Source organism: Myripristis murdjan, chromosome 18 (assembly GCF_902150065.1).
Source record: "Myripristis murdjan chromosome 18, fMyrMur1.1, whole genome shotgun sequence".
NCBI lineage: Eukaryota > Metazoa > Chordata > Actinopteri > Holocentriformes > Holocentridae > Myripristis > Myripristis murdjan.
The window spans coordinates 7,295,893-7,317,458 of record NC_043997.1 but is presented as its reverse complement, the minus strand read 5'-3'; the positions used below and the strand labels follow the sequence as shown (position 1 = coordinate 7,317,458).

Sequence of the window (21,566 nt, the reverse complement as noted above, 5' to 3'; positions counted from 1 at the left end):
TGTTTCTTTTTTTTTTTTTTTTTTCTCTCCGAGGCCGACAGTTGATCGGATTCCTCTCGAACGTCTCCAGACTTTCCAGACTTGCGCAAGCGGCCGCGCTCCTCTCTGAAGACAGTGGCTGTGTTTGTTTACTGACTTTAATTCGGCTCGTTTTAAATAACTCCTGCAGACTTGGCAGGCCCGAGTAGGAATCCTGTCCTTATCTGAAAGGCTTCTTAATGCGCATGAAATCTTTTGTTTATTGTCGGCCGGTGGAACAAGGGCTTTGAGCGTCCCTGCATATTTTCCATTAGAAAATTCCTCACTTTGTCCAGAAGTTAATTTCTTGGCTCGGTATGCAGGGTTTTTTTTTGTTTTTTTTTTTCATCCGGGGGTGAAAGTAATGCTCGCTCACAGTGGCTGCCGACTGCACCTTATCACTCGTTAAGATTATTCTTCACACCAGCAGATATTTGGCATGACAGAGGCTTACACAACTTGCATAAAAACCTGCAGCCGGGCCCTGGAAATAATCCAAGTAATTTTCCGAGGTATTTTCTGTTCAGACTTTCCTGGGAACCCTGTCGCTTTGTAAAGGAATCCTAATATGGAGATAATCTTTGTTTATTCATTTTTAATTAATCGCTCGGTTCATTTTACAGACAAGGCCGCATTCAGCCGGCCTGCGCAGAAATATCTAGATCTGGTGATCTATCGAGTGTGAAAAAAAGCCTTTTCCAAGTTTTCTCAAGACTTGAGAACTGTAAACGTCTTTTTCCACGACTTTCCAGAGCTATTCAGAAACTTTTTGTCTTCCCATTGTCTCGTGAAAAGATGTTTGGGGAAGCTTGCCTTCACTTCTTGTCTGTTTTAGTACTTATCAGCCCACAGGGGGTTAAAATCACAGCGGCGCCGAGGTGAACAAGCAACTCGACACCACAAACATCTGCTTTTTTTTTCTGTTTCAATATAAAATGTTTGGCTGATAAAAAAAAAAAAAAAAAAAAATCTATACGTTAACAAATCATTCAGTCTCATCTTCGGCGTTCAAACCTCGTTTTTCTGCCGTCAGGATGAGATAATCCCACTTGTTTCCAGAGTTTTCTTGAATCAAGTGTCGTTTTCTTGATCCCAGTGGCTGATCTGCCTCGTTTCAAAACATTTCCCAGAAAAAAAAAAATGCTGAAACAAGAAGAAGAGGGATTATCTCATCCCACTGGCAGATTTTTAACCTCGTTTGAAGAAAAACAAGATTTGAACACTGAAGATGAGACTGAATGACTTGTTAAAATGGATTTTTTTTGGCCGTGCGTGAATGCATCGGAAGTTAAAAACACTAAGGACCCAGCACACAGTGACTGTAAAAACCCACCGTAACCAACTTCAACTGAAATTGTTAAATCACACACACACACACACGTTCAAACTCTCTCATACACACACACACACTTCAAAAAACTGAAACAGAAGGCTGAAAACAGTCAACATTGTACAGCACCGCCACCCCCCCCCACCCCCCCATTAAGCAGTTTTCCCCTGGAAACACTCAACTAATGTTTTCCAAAACTCTCTCTCTCTCTCTCTCTCTCTCTCTCCTCCCTTCATCCCTCCCTCGTTCGCTCCGTGCCTCGGGGGGCGAAGGGGTCCGCTCCATATTGTCTTCATTAGAGCCGACGCGCATCGACCTGGTTTGGAAACACGGGGTCTCTGAGGCTGCCTGTGTGTGTGTGTGAGTGTGTGTGTGTGTGTGTGTGTGTGTGTGTGTGTGTGTGTGAGGGGAGGCTGAGGCTGCCGGCTCCTAAACCACATTCTTCAAATTCCCTGTAAACAAGAGAGAGAGAGATGGGAGTGGGGTGGGAGAAAGGGGGGGGGGAGTACATGGGTTAACACACATGTATACGAACACACACACACACATACATACACACACACGCATACACACACACACGCGCACATGCACATGCACACAGAGGAGGGTAAGGAAAAGGAAAGGGTCAAATTCATCACGTTAAGTAGGACACATAACTGGGCTAAACACACACATTCTGTACAAAGAGGAACATAACTAAACAGAAGAAACGGAGGAGTAACACACACACACACACACACACACACACGTGGGCACAAACACAAACAAATAAAAATGCAAAACAACATCTGGCCGAGCTGAGAGTTCTTGCTCCGGAGGAAATACAAGTATGCAAATGAGGAAACGATATGGAAATCACAACGTTAAGCAACACGCCTTCATTTGCATGAGGACAGAGATTGGTTTCCATGTAACACACACACACAGACACACACACACACACACACACACACACACACACACACACACACACAAACACAATAGCTACATTACCAAGTTTACATGATGCAGCACAGGCAACGCTGATTTGTTTACTTGTTGTTATGTTAAATAGCCGCTCGCAGAGAAACAAACAAATATGCTGCAGATGGACACACACACACACACACACACACACACACACACACACACACACACACACACACACACACACACACACACACACACACACAGACAGTGACTAATTGCCCTGACAAAATGTCCCATGTCAGTGACGCAGGTTGGAGGATTTCCTGTTTGTTGGCTATTGTCGAGCTGTCAGTTTCTGCCTGCGGCGTTGCCCAGGAGCACTCTGGGAAAAAAAATGGCTTTAATGTTTCTGCGTTGTGATCGTCCGACTTCAGATCGCTTTTCTGTCTGTGGCCGAATCCACATGGGGCCGGCGAAATCTGAAAACACTTCTTTTTTTCTTTCACTTTGTTGACGTTTGACTCCTGACACGAAGTGACGGCTGAGCTGCCGACAACAACTGGGACGATTTTTCATCGCACAATCAATCATGAAAAAATAATAACGCAAATAAAAAGGGAACTGTGATGTAATCTCAGTAATACAGTTTAGGCTCTCACTGCGGCACACCAGAGCCAATACTGCACAGTACACTGGAGCCAAACTGTGAACTGGTCTAAGAGACGGCAAAATAAAAATATAAATAAATTAATTAAATAAATAAATTAAATAAAAATAAAAGTAAGTCAGTAAGTAAGTAAGTAAGTAAATAAATAAAATAAAAATAAAAGTAAGTCAGTAAGTAAGTAAGTAAACAAATAAATAAATAAAATAAAAATAAAAGTAAGTCAATAAGTAAGTAAATAAATAAAATTAAAATAAAAGTCAGTAAGTCAGTAAGTAAATAAATAAATAAAATAAAAATAAAAGTAAGTAAGTAAGAAAATAAAATTAAAATTAAAAGTAAGTAAATAAAATAAAAATAAAAAGTAAGTCAGTAAGTAAGTAAACAAATAAATAAAATAAAAATAAAAGTAAGTAAGTAAATAAATAAATTAATTAAAAATAAAATAGAAAATAAAATTAAATGAAACTAAAATAAATACAAAAATAAAATTAAAATGAATTAAAATAAATTAAAATAAATTTTAAAAATCTGGTGCTTGGCTGGAGCTTGGCTGGAAAGTTCAAGAGTTGCTGGTCTGAAGCTAAACAACCAGAGAGGTGAGGGGCCAGAGGGTGGGAAAATGTCAAACTGCCATTTCTAGGGGGAAAAAAAATAGCACCTACAGCAAAGCCACTTCATGTGACATTTTCATTCGTTCGGCTCTCAAGCTGCTGGAAACCGAAAGAAACATTTATCCACAAAAAGAGAAACAAAGATTGCACAGGAGAGATAAAGAGAAAGAAAAATAGGAAACAGAAAGGAAAAACAGAAACAGAAAGAGAGTGCGATGCTTAAAGTCCCCGTGAAAAAACCTCATGACTGCTACCTCCTGTAAAACAGAGCATCTTAAATAGCGACGTCATCCTGCACCGATAAAACCCTCACACATCTTTAAACATCCTCTCTCATCCGCCTGTCCCTTCAAAATAAAAGTGAGATCCTGTTGGTTTGCACTTAATGATCCTTCCTCGCACTTTGTCCCGCCCAAACATCCCGTTTCAACAGGAAAGACATCAAATTAAGAAAATAAGAGTCCGTTTCATGAGGTTTTTAATGTTTTAGTGACGCTCCAAACTGTGATGGGATGGATGTGACGCTGATGAAACCGGTCAAAGTTGGCTGGTGTTCGCTGGGCTTCCAGAGGTGGTTCCCACTCAGACTTATTTCTGTGAATGCAAAGTGGACGTGGATGTGATGTCCAGCTTCACTTCCTTTCTCGGCTTCAGGCTGCAGGGATGCAGACGGGCGGGCGGGAGCGTTTGGACACGGCGCGAGCCACATGTCTGTCTGGAGAGACGAGGCAGAGCATGATTCAAACCCTCTCCAAATCATCAGCTGCTAAACTGGAGGAACAGATGATCAACCCGGCAGGTCGTGTTTGAATATTTCAGTGCTCATCAGCAGTTCATCTGTTATTGTGCACAATACAACCTGTCTCTCTCTCTCTCTGTCTGTCTGTCTGTCTGTCTCTCTCTCTCTCTGATGGAGATGGTAAATTTTAGCAAAGTGACGAGCGCCCAAGGAGGCCGAGTATTTACTACCTGCAAACCTCAATCTATCACAGCATCTGTGGGTGGGTATTACCTCTCTCTCTCTCTGTGTGTGTGTGTGTGTGTGTGTGTGTGTGTGTGGCGAGGAGAGCATCTTGTCAGCATGGGCCAGAATTAACAAGCAAGCTGTTGGGATGATCGCAGAGTAATAGGATGTAAAGGTGCTGCAATATCTCCCTGCTGACACACACACACTCTCTCTCTCACACACACACACACACACACAGAGAGAGAGAGGGAGAGAGGGAGAAGAGGCCCCTGGGGAAATCACACTCCCATGCAGCGTCTCGTAAACAGAGACTAAGTGGTGAATACACAAACAGGCAGACAGCTGCCGCCGCCTCTGACCATCAGCTAATAAAATACTCATTCTAATTAATACACCTCCTTGACGGGCCAGTGTGTGTGTGTATGTGTGTGTGAGTGTGTGAGCCAGAGAGAGAGAGAGAGAGAGAGAGAAGGGGAAATTCCTCATTAAAGGCATTCAGAAAACATTTTAAAGGCTCATTCTGCCAAATATTTTCTTTAATCGCCCTCATCTCATTTGCTTCCAGTCTGTTTCTCCGGTCACTTACACACACAGTTTGTTCTCAGTAATAATCCACAGCATCAGCAAACAAGGAAAGATCTGTTCTCCCACTCCGTGTTGTGTTCAGCGCTACAACACAGCGCTCATTTGGCGTGTAGTTATGAATGGGGCGCTCCAGCTCCACCAGTGATTCTGCATGTTCAGCGTAATATCTTTTCTCAGAAGTGCAATTATCGTTCCTCCTCCCTTTCCTCCTCCAGCTGTTGGCTTCCATTTATTCCACGACGATATGAAAATGAACGTTCAGAGACTCCATCGGCGAAATAAAGTCCTCCACATTTGTTTTCCTAAAAGCAGCAGCACTCTTGGGTTTTCAGGACTTTTTGAAATCGGGGTGGAGTGAAGCGCTCCCTCCTCCTCCTCCGCCGCCGGGGAAAATAGTCCCCGGGGAAACATTTGCTCTCCACAGCCAATTATCAGTGGTCTGTGGTTTATGAATCAGGATCCCATGAGCCTGTGAGGTGACATCACCAACAACACCAGCATTACAAAGTGTGTCACGACTAAGGATAAAATAAAAAGAATATAAACACCTCAATAAAATAAATCACACAAAGCACACATCTCTGCATAAATGCTCAAAAAACTATCTATATATCTCTATATCTCTCTATATATGCACATGATATTCCTCCTCATCGTTCATACCTCTGGCCCCAGGTAGCCAGAACTACCTTCTCTCTAGGAAAGAAAGTAGTTCTGCCAGTTTTGAAGTGAGGGAGCTGGAAAGAGCGTTGATAATGACTAAAGAGACAAAAAAAAAAAAAAAAAGAAAAAAAAGAACCTGTGTTGTTGTGCATCCTTTGAAACATATTTTCAGCTTTGGGCTGGGGCTCAAAATAGTTTTGTTTTCTGGGTCAGATCCACTTTTGTTTTAGAGAAGGGCAGTCTCGGTGACGAGCTCGTTCACGCGACATGGAAGGAGCCGACGGGTCAAACTCGGAGGATCGTCTACGTTTGTATGGAGCAGCAGAAAACCACCGTCAGAGCCACTTATTTAATATAAACACGGCTGTAAATAATTTAGATTCTGCTGTATTTGATTTGCTGAGGACAACAAGCAGTTCCACAGCTTCACTGCTGTGATGCTTAATTAGGACCAGTAATGACTGCGGTCAGCTCTGGCTTCTGATTGGTTAAAATGTATCACATGGAGTCTTAAGCGCACACTGGTCTGACCGTGTTTGCTGTGCTTAACATGCTTTTGGACTATGTTTCAAGTATTTTTTTGCCTGTTTTTATTTTGTACTTGAATAAGAGAGTTTTCGGTGAACTGCTGAAACAAAGAACATGAGTTTTACTGAAGCACACACCAACGACATTAGTGAGCATTTTCAGGAAATAGATGGAGCCACACTAACAAACACTGTATTGATCATGAACAGCAGCGATAACTGGACGGTGGAAACTGAAATTCTCAATTAAACGGCCATTTCTGAAACCCAAACTGCTTCATATGACAAATGACCCGGCGTGGGAAAATGCACTGAAACAAAAATAGCGCCACCTAGAGGAACTCCAACTCCATCAACATGAAAATCCAAAGAGAAAGACGTCACAGCCCTGCCCATGTTGTTTCATTGACAGGTCATTTCTGGGAAGTGACACCACAATGACGAACGCCTTGTAAAAAAAAAAAAAAAAAAAAAAGATGTGGGCAAAAAAAAAGGAAATATTTTTAAAAAATGCTGATGTTGGGGACGTCCAGTTTAAGATTGAGCTGTAGGCACGGACTCTGGCCGCCCGGGTTCTCAGGGAAACCAGTGTTTATAAGCACCGCAGCGCTTCCAAACCAGGGAAACACTCATCCAACCCCATGATGTCATGTGGCTAGCTGCCTGGAGGTGTGTGTGTGTGTGTGTGTGTGTGTGTGTGAAGTCTGCGTCTGTTTCTGCATGTGTTCGTGTGCATGCATTAGTTAAGTAAGCAGCCGTGTAGTTTTTTTTTCCTTTTCTATTGTTTATCTAAATCAGACAGAGGAAAAAAACCAAAAACAAAAAAACAAGACAGACACACTTTTGGCCTCCCAAGTTAAAAAATTGCAATCTGCTCGTTTTTTCGCTGAGGTTTCGCTGTCCGGTCGCTGCCCTGTGAGGAACTTTTTTTGACAAGCTTGTTTTGTAAAAAGCGGTTTCTGGATAAATCGGAGTTGACGGGAAGCAGAAGTTGGAGACAGAGGAGAAAGTCGGGGAGACGCGGAGCGAAAAGTGGGAGACGGAGAGAGAAAGGACATAAAACAGATGTGACAAGAGGGTGAAGCCCAGAGACCCCGGCGGAAGGAGGAGAAGAAGAAGAAGAAAGTGGAGGCAGAGAAAAGAGAAGAGAGGGAATTCAAGAGGGTGAAAATGTCCTGCATTCACAATGCAGAGGGTGAATTTGAATAGAAACAAACGGAGAAGAGGAGAGGTGGCATCGTTTGTGTCTCAGTGGAAAACATGTCTGTGTTAAATGTCTGTTATATAATACACTGGAAAATAAATAAACTAATAAATAAACGAAAATAGAAAAGCCTAGATTTAAGTACTGCTAAGACTTTCTATATATACATATATTAAAAAAATAAATAAATTAATTAATTAATTAAAACTTATATAGTATAAATAAAACTTGCTGAGGCTTTTTTTGTATTTTCTTTCTCCAAACTACAGAGGCAGATATTAGTGTTTGTTTCTGTTATTTTATAAATTCCTTTACTTAATTTAACTTAAGTTTAATTAAATATAAGCATATATAAGTACACTATATTGCCAAAAGTATTCGCTCGGCTGCCTTCACACACATATGAACATGAGTGACATCCCATTCTTAAACCATAGGATTTAATATGATGTGGGCCCATCCTTTGCAGCTATAACAGCTTCAACTCTTCTAGGAAGGCTTTCCACAAGGTTTAGGAGAGTGTTTATGGGAATTTTTGACCATTCTTCCAGAAGTGCATTTGTGAGGTCAAACACTGATGTTGGACAAGAAGGCCTGGCTCGCAGTCTCCGCTCTAATTCATCCCAAAGGTGTTCTCTCGGGTTCAGGTCAGGACTCTGTGCAGGCCAGTCAAGTTCTTCCACACCAAACTCGCTTATCCATGTCTTTATGGACCTTGCTTTGTGCACTGGTGCGCAGTCGTGTTGGAACAGGAAGGGCCATCTCCAAACTGTTCCCACAAAGTTGGGAGCATGAAATTGTCCAAAATGTCTTTGTATGCTGAAGCATTAAGAGTTCCTTTCACTGGAACTAAGGGGCCGAGCCCAACGTCCGAAAAACAACCCCACACCATAATCCCCCCTCCACCAAACTTTACACTTGGCACAATGCAGTCAGACAAGTACCGTTCTCTTGGCAACCACCAAACCCAGACTCGTCCATCAGATTGCCAGACGGAGAAGCGTGATTCATCACTCCAGAGAACGCGTCTCCACTGCTCTAGAGGCCAGTGGCGGTGTGCTTTACACCGCTGCATCCGATGCTTTGCATTGTGCTTGGTGATGTAAGGCTTGGATGCAGCTGCTCGGCTATGGAAACCCATTCCATGAAGCTCTCTACGCACTGCTCTTGAGCTAATCTGAAGATCACATGAAGTTTAAAGGTCTCAAGCTATTGACTCTGCAGAAAGTTGGCGTCCTCTGCGCACTATGCGTCTCAGCATCCGCTGACCCCGCTCTGTGATTTTACGTGGCCTACCACTCCGTGGCTGAGTTGCTGTCGTTCCCAATCGCTTCTACTTTGTTATAGTACCACTAACAGTTGATTGTGGAATATTTAGTAGTGAGGAAGTTTCACAATTGGACTTACTGCACAGGTGGCATCCTATTACATTACTATTACAGCACCATGCTGGAATTCACTGAGCTCCTGAGAGCGACCCATTCTTTCACAAATGTTTGTAGAAGTAGTCTGCATGCCTAGGTGCTTGATTTTATACACCTGTGGTCATGGAAGTGATTGGAACACCTGAATTCAATGATTTGGATAGATGAGCGAATACTTTTGGCAATATAGTGTATAAAAATAAATAAATAACAAAAATGTTTGTGTTATATAACATATCGTAAAAAATAAAAAAAAATAAAAAGGAAAATTAAAAAATATATATAAATAAGGGATAAATAAAGTAGAATGAATGAATAAATAAATAAATAAATACATTTTAAAAAGCCTTGCTTTACTTACTGCCAAGGCGTTCTAACTAAAGCCAACTCAAAAAAATGTATCATATAATATATTATTGAAAAAATAAATAGGTAAAAAATAAAATAAAACAAAAAATAAAATAAAATAAAAAAATATATATATATATGAACTACTGAAGTATAAATAAATGACTAAATAAATAAATAAATGAAGGAGGCAGACAGCTAGCATTTAACACAGCTGTTTTTGTTTTTTTGTTGTTGTTTTTTTTAAATTCCTGGATGAATGTCAGCTCAGACTGAGACGAGGCCGGGAGAGGAGAGGCGGCTCGGAGGCACATGGGACGCAGCAGCCGACCACACGTCTTCCCTGCATCCCTCTCTTCCCTGGGCCGGTCTGCATTTCATTTCTCGTCCCTTTCATTCCCTCCATCCACCCGTTCAGCCACCCGTCCCCTCCTCCGCCCCTAATAAAAGCCTCATGACTGGAGCCGCCGACGCTCTCTGCCCCTTCTGGTTGTGATGATTTAAGGCGAGCCAACAGACCCATCGAATTTCAGGGGAATAAACTCCCGTTCCCCTGGAGCTGCGTTTGATTTGACCCTGGTTTGTAAGAGCAGCGCTTAATTCCATTTGGATAACCCCAGCCTGTGATGTTTTCCCCCTCCTCGACTCTTTTAGATAGGTTTTAGTTTGGCGGCTGGACCTGTTGGGTTTAAATTTGTGTAATCCTAACGATGGTTTGTCGACTGACACGTTTTCTTGCCCTGCCCCTTTAGTTTTTGCACTTTTTGGCACACATTTTTTCTCCTCAATTCAAGAAATAAGAAGGCAGACATATTCGCTTACTAATTTAAATTTATGTTATTCTAATGTCTCTATAACCACGGCTGGAAAGCGACTTTCACATTGGTCAGAGTGGCAGGTGGATTCATAAATTCAACAGAAACTCTCGGCGTTGCAGCAGCCAAACTCCCTCTCTCTCCAAAGCGTCTGGCAGAGGAAGCAAACTTTATCACCACCGACCAAAATTTTCCAAAACGCACTCATCGCTCGTATAACTCTTCTTTTCTGTTGATTTGTTCTACCCACATGAATTAGAATGAATGTATCTGGAATCTGCAATGAGCCGCATCCATCACCAGTCCATTTTTTTCCCCCCGTTTTCAAGGGTTCCAGTATTTCCCCGAGTGAAATTTCATTAATTTCAAATGGTTTCGTGCAGCCGAGAGAGAAGGAGCATTGCAATCTGTTTCGATGCTACACTATCGACACGAAAAATAAAAGCCTGATCTGTAGGACGGCTCTAATCAAGAGGAGGCATCAGTCTATGTTCAGAATAATACAGCCTTAACATATGAAAACGAAATACTTCATTGTATAATTTGCGCCAAACCGTATTCAGGTGTTTTCTAAAGAGTAACTGGAGATGTTTAAAACTACCCATCGCTCAGACGAGTGCCTTATTCTGTATATATTCTGAGAAAAAACGTGATACGAGTGGCGTATTTTTGCTCAAGGCTTCAATTCGCCAAGTGCACAAACTTTTATTTGAAGTCTGGGCGTCTGCAAGATTTCCATTAGTGTTTTCTTGTGCGCAAAATCAAATTGGCATTAAAAAAAAAAAATCACTTTCAGTTGTAAATTGTTTTTTAAGAAGAAACGAGGGGAGGATTTCAGGTCGAGTTTGAGAAATGGGCTGGACTGGGTTGAAGGAGAAAAAATCTAAAAATCAGGGAAACTGAATGAGGAATGCTTCCCCCCCTTAAACCACTACTGCTGAGGGTCCCTTAGGCAAGGCGCTTGACTGTCAGTGGCTGTTGGACAAGGGCACGGCCCAAACAAACCCTCTCAGTCAACAGTTCCTGCATGAGGGTTAAAGTATTGGAGAAAATAAAGAAGGAATCTGTTTGTCCTGTGATCTTTGATTTCTGAAGCCTTAGCTGGTTTTGACTTTTGCGGCTTGGAGGGAACAAAATCCAGCAAAAACCTCGCAGCTCCTCAAAGGTGCCCGAATCAAACACTGAACGGAGAGAAATGAATAATTCAGCGACACTTTGTTACAAACAAATAAACGTAAATCTCTGTGACGTGACCCGATCTTGGCCCGTATCTCATTCCTCTTTTTCCTCTCTCGCCATAAACCACAGTGTTTTTAGCGCCTTTCACTCAATCGGCTATGCGCGTATACACACACACACACACAAACGTATTATTTCATTGATGCCGGGAAGGAGGATTTCCTGTTAGTCTGTGGTTAACCGACTGGATCTAGATATTTCAGAGATACTGAATGATGAAAATCAGATTTTTCCTTTTCCTCCCCAAAATGTATTGAAAATGAACTCCACGTTGGTCCCCCTTCACATTTAAGTTAAATCCGGATGTTGCATCTCATTTTATTGCTCATTCCGGTCAAGTTCACGCTCTGCAAACTTCTTCATGCTTAATAGGCTATAATGAATTATTAGCTCCTATGCAGATGAGGCTGTGTGTGTGTGTGTGTGTGTGTGTGTGTGTGTGTGTGTGTGTGTGGACGGGAACAAGACATGACATGATAAAACTGCACAACACTCCCTGAACGCCTCACCAGAAATACAAAAGAAGAAGGAGGAGGAGGAGAAGGAGAAGAAGAATTTCACTTATGCTTATATATATTTTTCTCTCGAGAATTTTGAGCGACTGATACTGATCCAATTTCCCCTCTGAGATCAATGAAGTGATTCTGATTGTGAAAATAACAAGAAAATAGAAGGCCCGGCCTGAAGTGACACATATTTTTGCTCAAATGGGGGAGAACGAAGGCAAACGTTGTGTTGGAGAGGGAGGGATTTAAAAAAGGACTCTAGCTGTGAGCCCCAGGACAGGACATCGGCCCCTAGATTGAACAACTGTCCCGTGTATATTTAGCCATAGCCCAACAAACTCGAATCTGAAGCGACAACCCTCCGGGACAGGACGGTGCTCACGGGCACCACGTGCACCAGGACGGCCGGATGTTGCCATGGTTACAGTTACATTACAGTTAGCCGAAGCGTTGAAAAAAAAAAAAAAAAACGTTATCCAGGACGGCCCTAGTTTTGTTTTCATTTTGTGGCCCTACCAGAAACGCGTAACACTGCAACAGACATTCATCTGCATTGTGTTAAACTTTTTGGCCCAACATTTTTCTACAAGCAGAATGAGTTTCTACTCAAAAAAGGGAATTCCTTACAGCTTCACTTTCAGTTCCCCCTTTTTTTTAGAGTGCAAGCCACTGACCTGTTCTGACTCAACTGGTTTTGAACGCAAAACACTGCTGCTGAGGAAAAGCCCTCTGCATTTGCGCAGACTGTGTAACAGGCCGCTAAATAACGGCTGTGTGTGTGCGGACACAGGACACGAGCGGCTCCGGGTGTCGAGCCTCAACATTTGGACGCGAGCGGGACCTCGGTTCTGCCGCCGGGTCAGTTTTGTCTCCCGACCGACGGCTTCTCCTGCAGCTCAACTCTTTGCCTGAGTTTCACCCTGATGGTGGATTTCTCCTGGGTGCTGTGGGCTGTCAGCACCGAGACCAAAGGCCCTCGTCAGGGATAACCACACACACACACACACACACACACACACACAAACTCACAGACACACACACACAAATGCATAAAGAAATGTATAGAAACAGACAGAGATGCAAAATAAAGAAGAAAAAAAAAAAGATCCAGACTGAGAGTGAGGGGTTATGGGGAAGTGAGGGGTCAATGCAATAGTCTTTCTCCCTCTCTCACTTTCACTCTCTCTCTCTCTCTCTCTCTCTCTCTCTCACACACACACACACACACACACACACACACACAAAGGGATGTAAGAGACACTGGGACAAAAAAAAGAGAAAGAGAAAGGAACAAGTCATACTTTCATCCCACACAGAGACATATAGAAAGAGAAACAGACACATGAAACCGCACATGAAAAGACCCACACAGAGACGAAAGGGCTGTAGGTGAGCGAAGGTTCAGCGCAGTGCGCGCACACACACACACACACACACACACACACACACACCTGTGCAGCCACAGAGTCCCATCCAGCTGACCACAGACACATTACACATTCACACACTCCTCCTTTCTTTCTGTCTCTTTCACTTACTCACACTTTCTCTCTCTCTCTCACACACACACATACACACACACATACACACACACACACACACACGCACATGCACACGCACACACCAACCTTTGATGGTGCTGATGACCTGGTCCAGGTGTTTGCTGTCGTTGCGGTCTGGCCGGCAGCTTGGGCTGATCTCCAGTGAGTAGTCTGGCCCGTATTCTGTGAAGAACTGACACACACACACACACACACACACACACACACACAAATCACTCAATGATGATTACCACTTCTTGACACACTTTAACTTCCTCGCTTGTCTTGTTTCAATCAGAAAAGCAGCTGCTCTCCTGCAAATTTAAAATCCATTCGCACTGAGAACCCGATACGTCAAACAGGTGATAAAAACTTAAAATACTAAACACTTTCACGGTTCACGTCGTCGCACACTGCGATCGCATTTCACTGTTTTGTCTTTTCCGAAAAAGCCAACCGCCTCCATATGAAAATGACCTGGTGTGCTCCCTCTGAAGACGGATCTTACAGGGAGAAACGCTGCGTCCAATTGAACTTGGGACTCAGTCATTTCCTTGCAAATTTCTGACGCGCGACAACACTTTGTTCGCGTCGTCGACTCGGGAAAGCTGCACGAATTTTCCTCCAGAAGCGAAACAAAACAGTCTCACACCGGCTCAGTTTTCATCGTGAGCAACAAAAGGCGATTTGTTTTCCGCCGTTTTCGTGTGCTCTGACCCCATTTAAATTGGAATCGCAGGAACCAGAGCTTTGAAATGATTCCTGATTTTCCAAATTTGTGATTCTGAGCTGGTTGAGTTTGGTTTTTTTTGCAAAGTGAAGCTTGAGCTCGGACTTTAAATGAAGGCAGACGGATTCTATGATTGTCGAACGTCGGTGCAAAATGGCGGCGCTATACAGAAGGCCTCGCTCTTTGATTGAACTGACACCAAAACCTGTCAGTTTCCTATCAAACTCCATTGTAGCTGCTGGCAATATCTCAACATATTGTCATACCATCTAGATTTGGCCAATAATCTGCAACAATCTGGACTCGGAAATGCAAAATACAGGGTTTTCAGGTGAATTTCTCTCGTAAAATCCCCTCTAAAGCTTCTTCGCCACATATCTGCCCTGCTCCAAGTGGATTTAACAGGTGAAATAAAGAGAAAAGAGATCTTAGGTTTCACCTGGATTCAACTGAGTGCGTCTATTTCATGGACAAAGCATGTGTTCTTAATGCTTAAAACACAACGCAACGCAAAAGAGGCCAAGTCTGGTTCATGTTTAAGGAGGAAATGTAATGCAGGAGACAGAGAGGGAACCGCAAACACCGTCAGACTTCAGTGAGAAAGGACCAAAAGTGCCAAAAAAAAAAAAAGAAAGAAAAAGAAAAAAGAATGTTTGAGATCTTTTCACCAAATATTGAAGGACTGCTGGTATGCTGTGAGGCACTGAGCCCTAAAAACAGGTGGAAACCCAAAGAAACAGGGTTCAACCAGAAGTTACAACCAAAACATGTGCAAATCTTGTTCATTTTTCTCTTTTTTAATTTCCAGAGAATCGTCAGGCCGTGACTCAATGCCATGAAAGCAAAACAAACACAGAGACCAGATCTGACCACAAAGTGCGTCAGTCCGCCAGTCAGCGACCGTTGTGAAAGCCTCGAGGCTGCGAGGCCGTGGCAGAGACACAGAGAATAAGTCAAGGTGGCTCAGACGCACATGCCGGCGGATTACCTAAGAACAAAACAAAATATATTAGATATGGACCAACAGAAAGAGAAGACACACAGTGCAAACGCCTCGCAGGACTTCTACTTCTCTTTGCGCCCTGTTTGATCCAGTTTCTCGTCTCAGGACAGCGGTACACACCTTCTCTGCAATTTCTCAGCCAACTCACACACGGAACAGGCCTCATCTCTCCAAACAACAACTGACTGACACGTTTCTGGAGAAATCTGTTCCTTGTTAGCCACATTTTGTGAAGTAGCACGAGGACATTTCAATATTTAGGAATAAGGCCCTTTTTTTTTATAACCTTTGTCAGGCTTTCCTTGAGTTTATCTGTTTCATGATCACCGCTGTTGCCACATGATTTCATCAGCAATTCACTACATTAGTCCAGTCATTTTATGAAAAAAACCGAGGACAAATTGCAAGAGAAAAAAACTCAACTGATTTTGTATCCTCAGTTTGTCCTGAGTGAGGGGGACAAAAGTCCCAAGAAATCCCATTGGTGGAAAGTTTTGAAAATCACCTGTATATGACCATATATTACCAAAAAACACTTTTTACAACACCTTTTAAATTCACTGTTATATAGTAACCTTTTAATTCACTGTTAAAATCTGTTCTGGCATTTATTCCTCATATTCCTTATTAGCGCATATCAAATCAGATGTGTGATATGCATGTGAAAACAGAATAATTCAAAGAACTTGTAATTGACTTTTTTCCTTGTCTTGTGTGTGTAATCAACATTGTGAATTTTTATAGTGATATCTGAAAGTAAAATTTTGAACTCCTTTCCCCTGTGTGTTAAAAACAGTGTTTTTGGTATCATATGGTCATAAATAGGTGGATTTCAAACTTTCCACCAATGGGATTTCCTGGCAACTTTCGTCAATGGAGAGCAACTTTTATACTTAACATGTTTAATATTTCTATTATACTATTATGATCATGATTTAGTACTATGGGGATGTCTGGAGGAAAAAAGGCACAGAAAGAGACACGGAGGAAAACATTCCCAGATGTGAAAGTCACTGACTTTTCCATGACTTTCTATGAATAAAATGTTTAATTTCTATGACCCAAGGAAAAGCAAGCTTCAAGACTCAGGGTTCTTATTAATCCTCGGTTTTGTTCTACAGGGGAAGTGAAAGTCACATGAGCACAATGGAAAATAAATTTTACATTTTGTGAATAACTAGTAACAGATTTTTATTTTTATTTATTTATTTTTAATCAAGGCTGACAGAATGCCATGATATTCCACGACTTGTCCCAAGAACTTACCGAGTCTCCCTGTCCTGAAGAGGCACAGAGCGACTTTTGGTGATAATCATGACTTTTGTGAGTTAAGAGGACTGTTTACATCACATTGTATTGTGAGTGATACTGGATGGCAGCTTTGTAAATATTTGTGGAAGCGGAAAGGCTTTTTGTATCGTATCACCGGTGAAACGCTATTGGCACAGTGATATTTCTGACCGTGGATCTTCATGGTAACGACTGCCAGCTGACATGAAACGCAACACCGATCAACCAATCACACGGGCTCACGAGCCGCGTTCCCACCGCAGGAGCTTTCCCCAGGAGACTAGGAACCTTTTTGAGGAACTGCCTGCGTTTCCACCACAGGGACCGGTTTGTATTTCTGTTTATTGCTTACTGATGTCATGCTATTGTTACCTTAGCTACATGCTGACAGCAACAGTGCGGATGGTGTGGAATCACGGAGTTTGTAAAGGGTTGGCTAAACTGGTCGTCCAAAATGATATTGTGTTAGTGTCGTCGCAGTGAGACAAAATCTGATTTTTTTTTTATTGTGTTTCTTAGATGAAACAGGCCGCCACACTGAACTACAAGCTGCAGAGACTGGTGGTTTTACCTGTTTACCCTCATATGTCAAGGCTCTTTTACCTAGTCTTTAGGCCCGAATCCACCGAATAAGTTCCTGGTAGTATTTGGGGGGCAGGAACTACTACAGGAACGTCCTCTCACTCGGCCCTCACGACTGCCGCGTCTCCACTGAGAGGAAGGTTCCTCTAAAGTTACCGGCTCTGGATGTGACGTCATCGTTGTGCATTTGACCGGGCGTCAAAATGCTTGTTGTTAAAAAAGCGTGTTGTTAGCGTTAGCTTGGTAGTGTTGGTCGTGTTGCTAGGGACGTTAGCTAATGCCGGCTATTTTGTCGCTTTCTGTTGACGTCACATCCCGCCTTGAGTAAATCCAATCAGCGCCTAGTAAACCCCAAGCCCCACCCAGGAGTTTTTCGGGGCCGTTCAGAGTCCCTACCCCGAGGCAAGGACATGTTTAGACCCTGTAAAGGTTCCTGAACTCTGTCTTTCGGGGGTGGTTCCGGTGGTGGAGACACACAACAACGGCTCCGGCCCCGTAAAATTACCCCGAAGTTCCTGGGGTGGAAACGGGCCTTTTGTTGGTGTTTAGACCGCGGTGGAAACGCAGAGTCCAGCAGGCTGAAGGAACCTTCTAGCTTCTCGACAGGTAGTCCCTGTGACTAAAAAGTTCCAGATACTGTGGATGGAAATGCAAATATAAACAGGTGTGTGACCTGACGAAGATCCACATCGTATTGAAACGCTGTTCTCTTTAATAAAAGATCTTTGTCATGTGTGGGCTCTGCTATGTTATGCTTATGAACAGGTGTGTCCACAGTTTGAAGGTAATACTCTTTTTTATGCTCTGGGACTACTAGGGGGAAAAAAAAAACAAGAAATAAGACAAACCAAATTGTTTTAGCATATGTTTACCTTGTTTCGTGTGTGGGCTGCTTTATTAGATTTGTACCCAGTTTGCTTCCCATTCACAAGTTGTTTTTTTTTCCCCCTGCAGTCGGAACACCCTTTTTTCATTTCATTCGGAGCTGTAAGAAAGTCTTTTGTACTTCTAATAAACAGCACAATTGTTTTCAGCTGCACTTAATACAATGGGAGTGGTTTCTCCAGGCCCGAATTAGCACATTAGCGTGATTACTTCAGGATGAGCTCATACATTAAAAGTGACATTAAACACCCATTTAAAACAGTAATAGTTTTTAATATTATCAATGTGGATATATTTTGGCTGTATTTTTGACCAGTTTAATACGGTTTTGTTGAACAAGTACTATTTTTTTTTCAATAATATAAACATTTTAAAAACTGTAAATCATTCCAAATGATTGAACGGTGTATTGTCACCCTGTCTCAGATATTTTAAGTATCCATAAGAACAGGTGCCCTCAGCATATTACTTCAATATATAGTATAGTATAGTATAGTACTTCATTTTTCAAGTCTTAGGTCGGTGAAGTGCCTCAGTAAACATCCCGTAATGATTTAAATGCTGACGCCATTGTTGTTGTTTTTTCAGAACGAGCCTCATGTTTTCCAAAAGATGGGTATGTTGTTTTGGAACGAAATCAGATGAGATGATGCCATGTCATAAGAGAGCACTTCAGAGGATCCGTTGGCATGGCGAAGATGAACACACACACACACACACACACACACAAACAGAAACACAGAAACACACACGCAGGTTGATACACACACACACCCACGGCGTGGAGCCAAAATGCAGCAGGAGAGCGTAAAGTTTTGTTTACTTGAGAGACAAAGACTCGTCTGTCTTTGTGTAATAGCTCTGTGTGTGTGTGTGTGTGTGTGTGAGTGTGTGTGACAGACATTTACACTGTATATACATGTATGTCCGTGTGTGCATACATGTATGGTTTTGTTTGTGTGTTAACTACATGAGCTACATGTATACAGAGATGCTTGTATTTATTTGTGTGTGTGTGTGTGTGTGTGTGTGTGTTTGTCTGTTTCCAATTAGCCCTGATGAGTCTGTGTGTCTTACCTCCGGTCCCAACATGAGATGGTTGCTTAACACACACAAGAGGATAGGCAATCTCAAACACACACACACACACACACACACACACACACACACACACACACACACAAAATCAACCTCGTCTACGTTTACGAGACACACAAGCTCGCATTCTCCCTCTCACACACACCCACAGTGTGTTCCCATGAACCCAGTGCTCCGTCTCCTGCTGTCCGGCAACACACACACACACACACACACACACACACACACACACACACACACACACACACACACACACACACACACACACACACACACACACACACACAGTCTCCTGCTGTCTACTTGTTTGGCTTGGATGACGATGAGGAGGAAAGAGAGAAAAAGAAAAAGAGAGAGAGAGAGAGAGAGAGAGAGAGAGAGAGAGAGAGAGAGAGAGAGAGAGAGCCATAGTAACATCTCCATAATATTTTTATGATTAATAATTTTCCTCTTGGGGCTTGTAGTGCGTCTGTGGTATTCTGGCTCGGGCATGCTGTCCCCTATGGTATCCCTGTAATATTCCTATGATACTCCTATGATAATTTGGGACTCTGGGCACCCGCAGTTTGAGCAAGAGAAGAAAAAGGCACAGAGGGAGACACAGAGGAGAACATTCCCACTGTGTGTCCGTTGTGAAATTCACCGACTTTTCCATGACTTTCCATGAATAAAATGTTAAATTATCTAAATAAACTCACTAAAGATACATTTTTGCCTACTGACTCATGTTTTGAACCCCAATTCAGACTCAGAGGCCTCGTTAAAGTTTCTGTTTTGCTCTGCAGGAGAAGTGAATGCAACGGAAAATAAATATTACATCTGGTGAATAAGAACTTAATGTTTTGTTGTTGTTGTTGTTTTTTTTAATCCAGGTTGACCAAATTCAATCATGTTCAAATGACTTCCCAAGAACCGACTGAGCCTCCCTGTCTGGAACAGACTTTTCAAAACTCCATGACTTTCCAGGAAACGCACAGTAGTGATGGTATTTCTTACATGTGCCGCCTGTTCCTTAAGCATTTTGTAAATTGTTATGTAATAGAGACTGTCATTATTATCATTTCTGTTATTATTATAACCAGTCTCTATAGGAATAGCACCAGTAATAATCCTAGTACATGATACATACCTAGTATAATAGTATAATACATGGTAGTCATAGCAGTATCAGAATAGGAGCACGTAATAGGAGAAGCAGTAGAAGTAGTTGTAGTAATAGTAACACATTTACCTGCAGTAAAAGCAGTAGTAGTGTTGGTAGTACCAATAGTAATATGTGTACTAATGATAACAGTGGCAATAACAGCAGTAGTAGAAGTAGTAGTAGTAGTAATAATAACAGCATTATACTCGTAGTAATAAAAGTACCAGTATTAGTAGTACCAGTATTATGTAGTGTACTTGTAGTACTAGTGATGGGAGTAATAGTAGTATTACTCTTAAGTATATGCTCTGCCTGTTGGTTAGGCATTTTGTAACTTCTGTTATGAAATGAGCTCCAGGATAAAGATTGTTATTATTACTATTTAAATTCTTATTATTGTTATTGGTAGTTATGGTGACAGTAGCGCAAAAAGTAGTACAAGTAGTAGTATTAGGAGTAGCAGATATGGTAACGATAGCTGTAGTAATGGTACTAATACAGTACCACTTTAAAAATCAAGGCTCCATGATATTCCATGACTTGTTCCAGGAACTTACTGAGTTTCTCTGTCTGGAATAAACTTTTCAAAATGACTTTCCAGGAAACCCAAGGAAGAAAAAAGAGGTGCAGGGGAAGAAGAGAGAGTGAGAAGAGAGGGCTGAGACGCTCTGTTGTTCAGTGAAAGAGACAGACAGACGGAGGAAAGAAAAAGAAAAGAGAGAGAGAGAGAGAGAGAGTGATGGAGTGAAGCAGCGTCTAACTGCGTCAGCCGGACAAGGTCACGAGGCAGAAAAATACCCGCCGACTGGCTCTGGCCTCTCCAGTGGAAACATGGAGAGATAAATGGTGGCAGGTCCGTTCATTTACCATGATCCTTAACTTCTGAACATCACTCACCGCTGCTGCCCTCCTATGAGAAACACTGGCCTTGGAGCAGTGTGTGTGTGTGTGAGTGTGAGTGTGTGTGTAGACCTCCATCTGTGCATATGTTTGCATCCATGTATGTGTTTCAAGTGCTATGGCATAGATTGTCAAAGTCCAGATTTGTGCAGAGGAAACTGCAGTCCCAAGGTTTCCCTTTAACCCTTTGAATCCCAGTCGCCTGTGGATAACAGAGCTCTTATTTTTCCATCTGAACTAAATTCACATTCACATTTTTGTAATTTTGTTATTTCTGTTGCTGTTTATGGTCATTGTCTTTCCTGTTTTTAAATTTTTACAGCCATTGTCCTGTTGTCCTTTTTTTTTTTTTTTTTTTTTTTTTTAAATTTCAGAAAAATTTCTTGTCAATTCCTGTATTTTTTTGTAATATTTTTCTGGTATTTTATTTATTTATTTTGTTTTTAAATGAACTGTTTGCTAATTATCAGATAATTTTCCAAGTCTTTTTTTTTTTTTTTTTTTTTTAAATTTCAGACAAATTTCTTGTCAATTCCTGTACTTTTTGTAATATTTTTCTGGTATTTTATTTATTTATTTA

The 21,566-nt window shown here is 41.9% G+C and overlaps 1 protein-coding gene across 1 annotated transcript in view; it reads right to left on the bottom strand.

Annotated features, from left to right (window-relative positions):
* Positions 1–1,274: 1,274 nt before the first annotated feature.
* Positions 1,275–21,566, bottom strand: part of hdac8 (histone deacetylase 8) — a 44,569-nt gene continuing 24,277 nt past the window's right edge. The window contains exons 10-11 of the mRNA XM_030075547.1: positions 13,442–13,547; positions 1,275–1,800 (exon numbers count right to left, since the gene is read on the bottom strand). Coding sequence (XP_029931407.1) covers positions 1,778–1,800; positions 13,442–13,547 — 129 coding nt within the window. The 3' untranslated portion in view covers positions 1,275–1,777. The remainder of the gene's footprint in view (positions 1,801–13,441; positions 13,548–21,566) is intronic.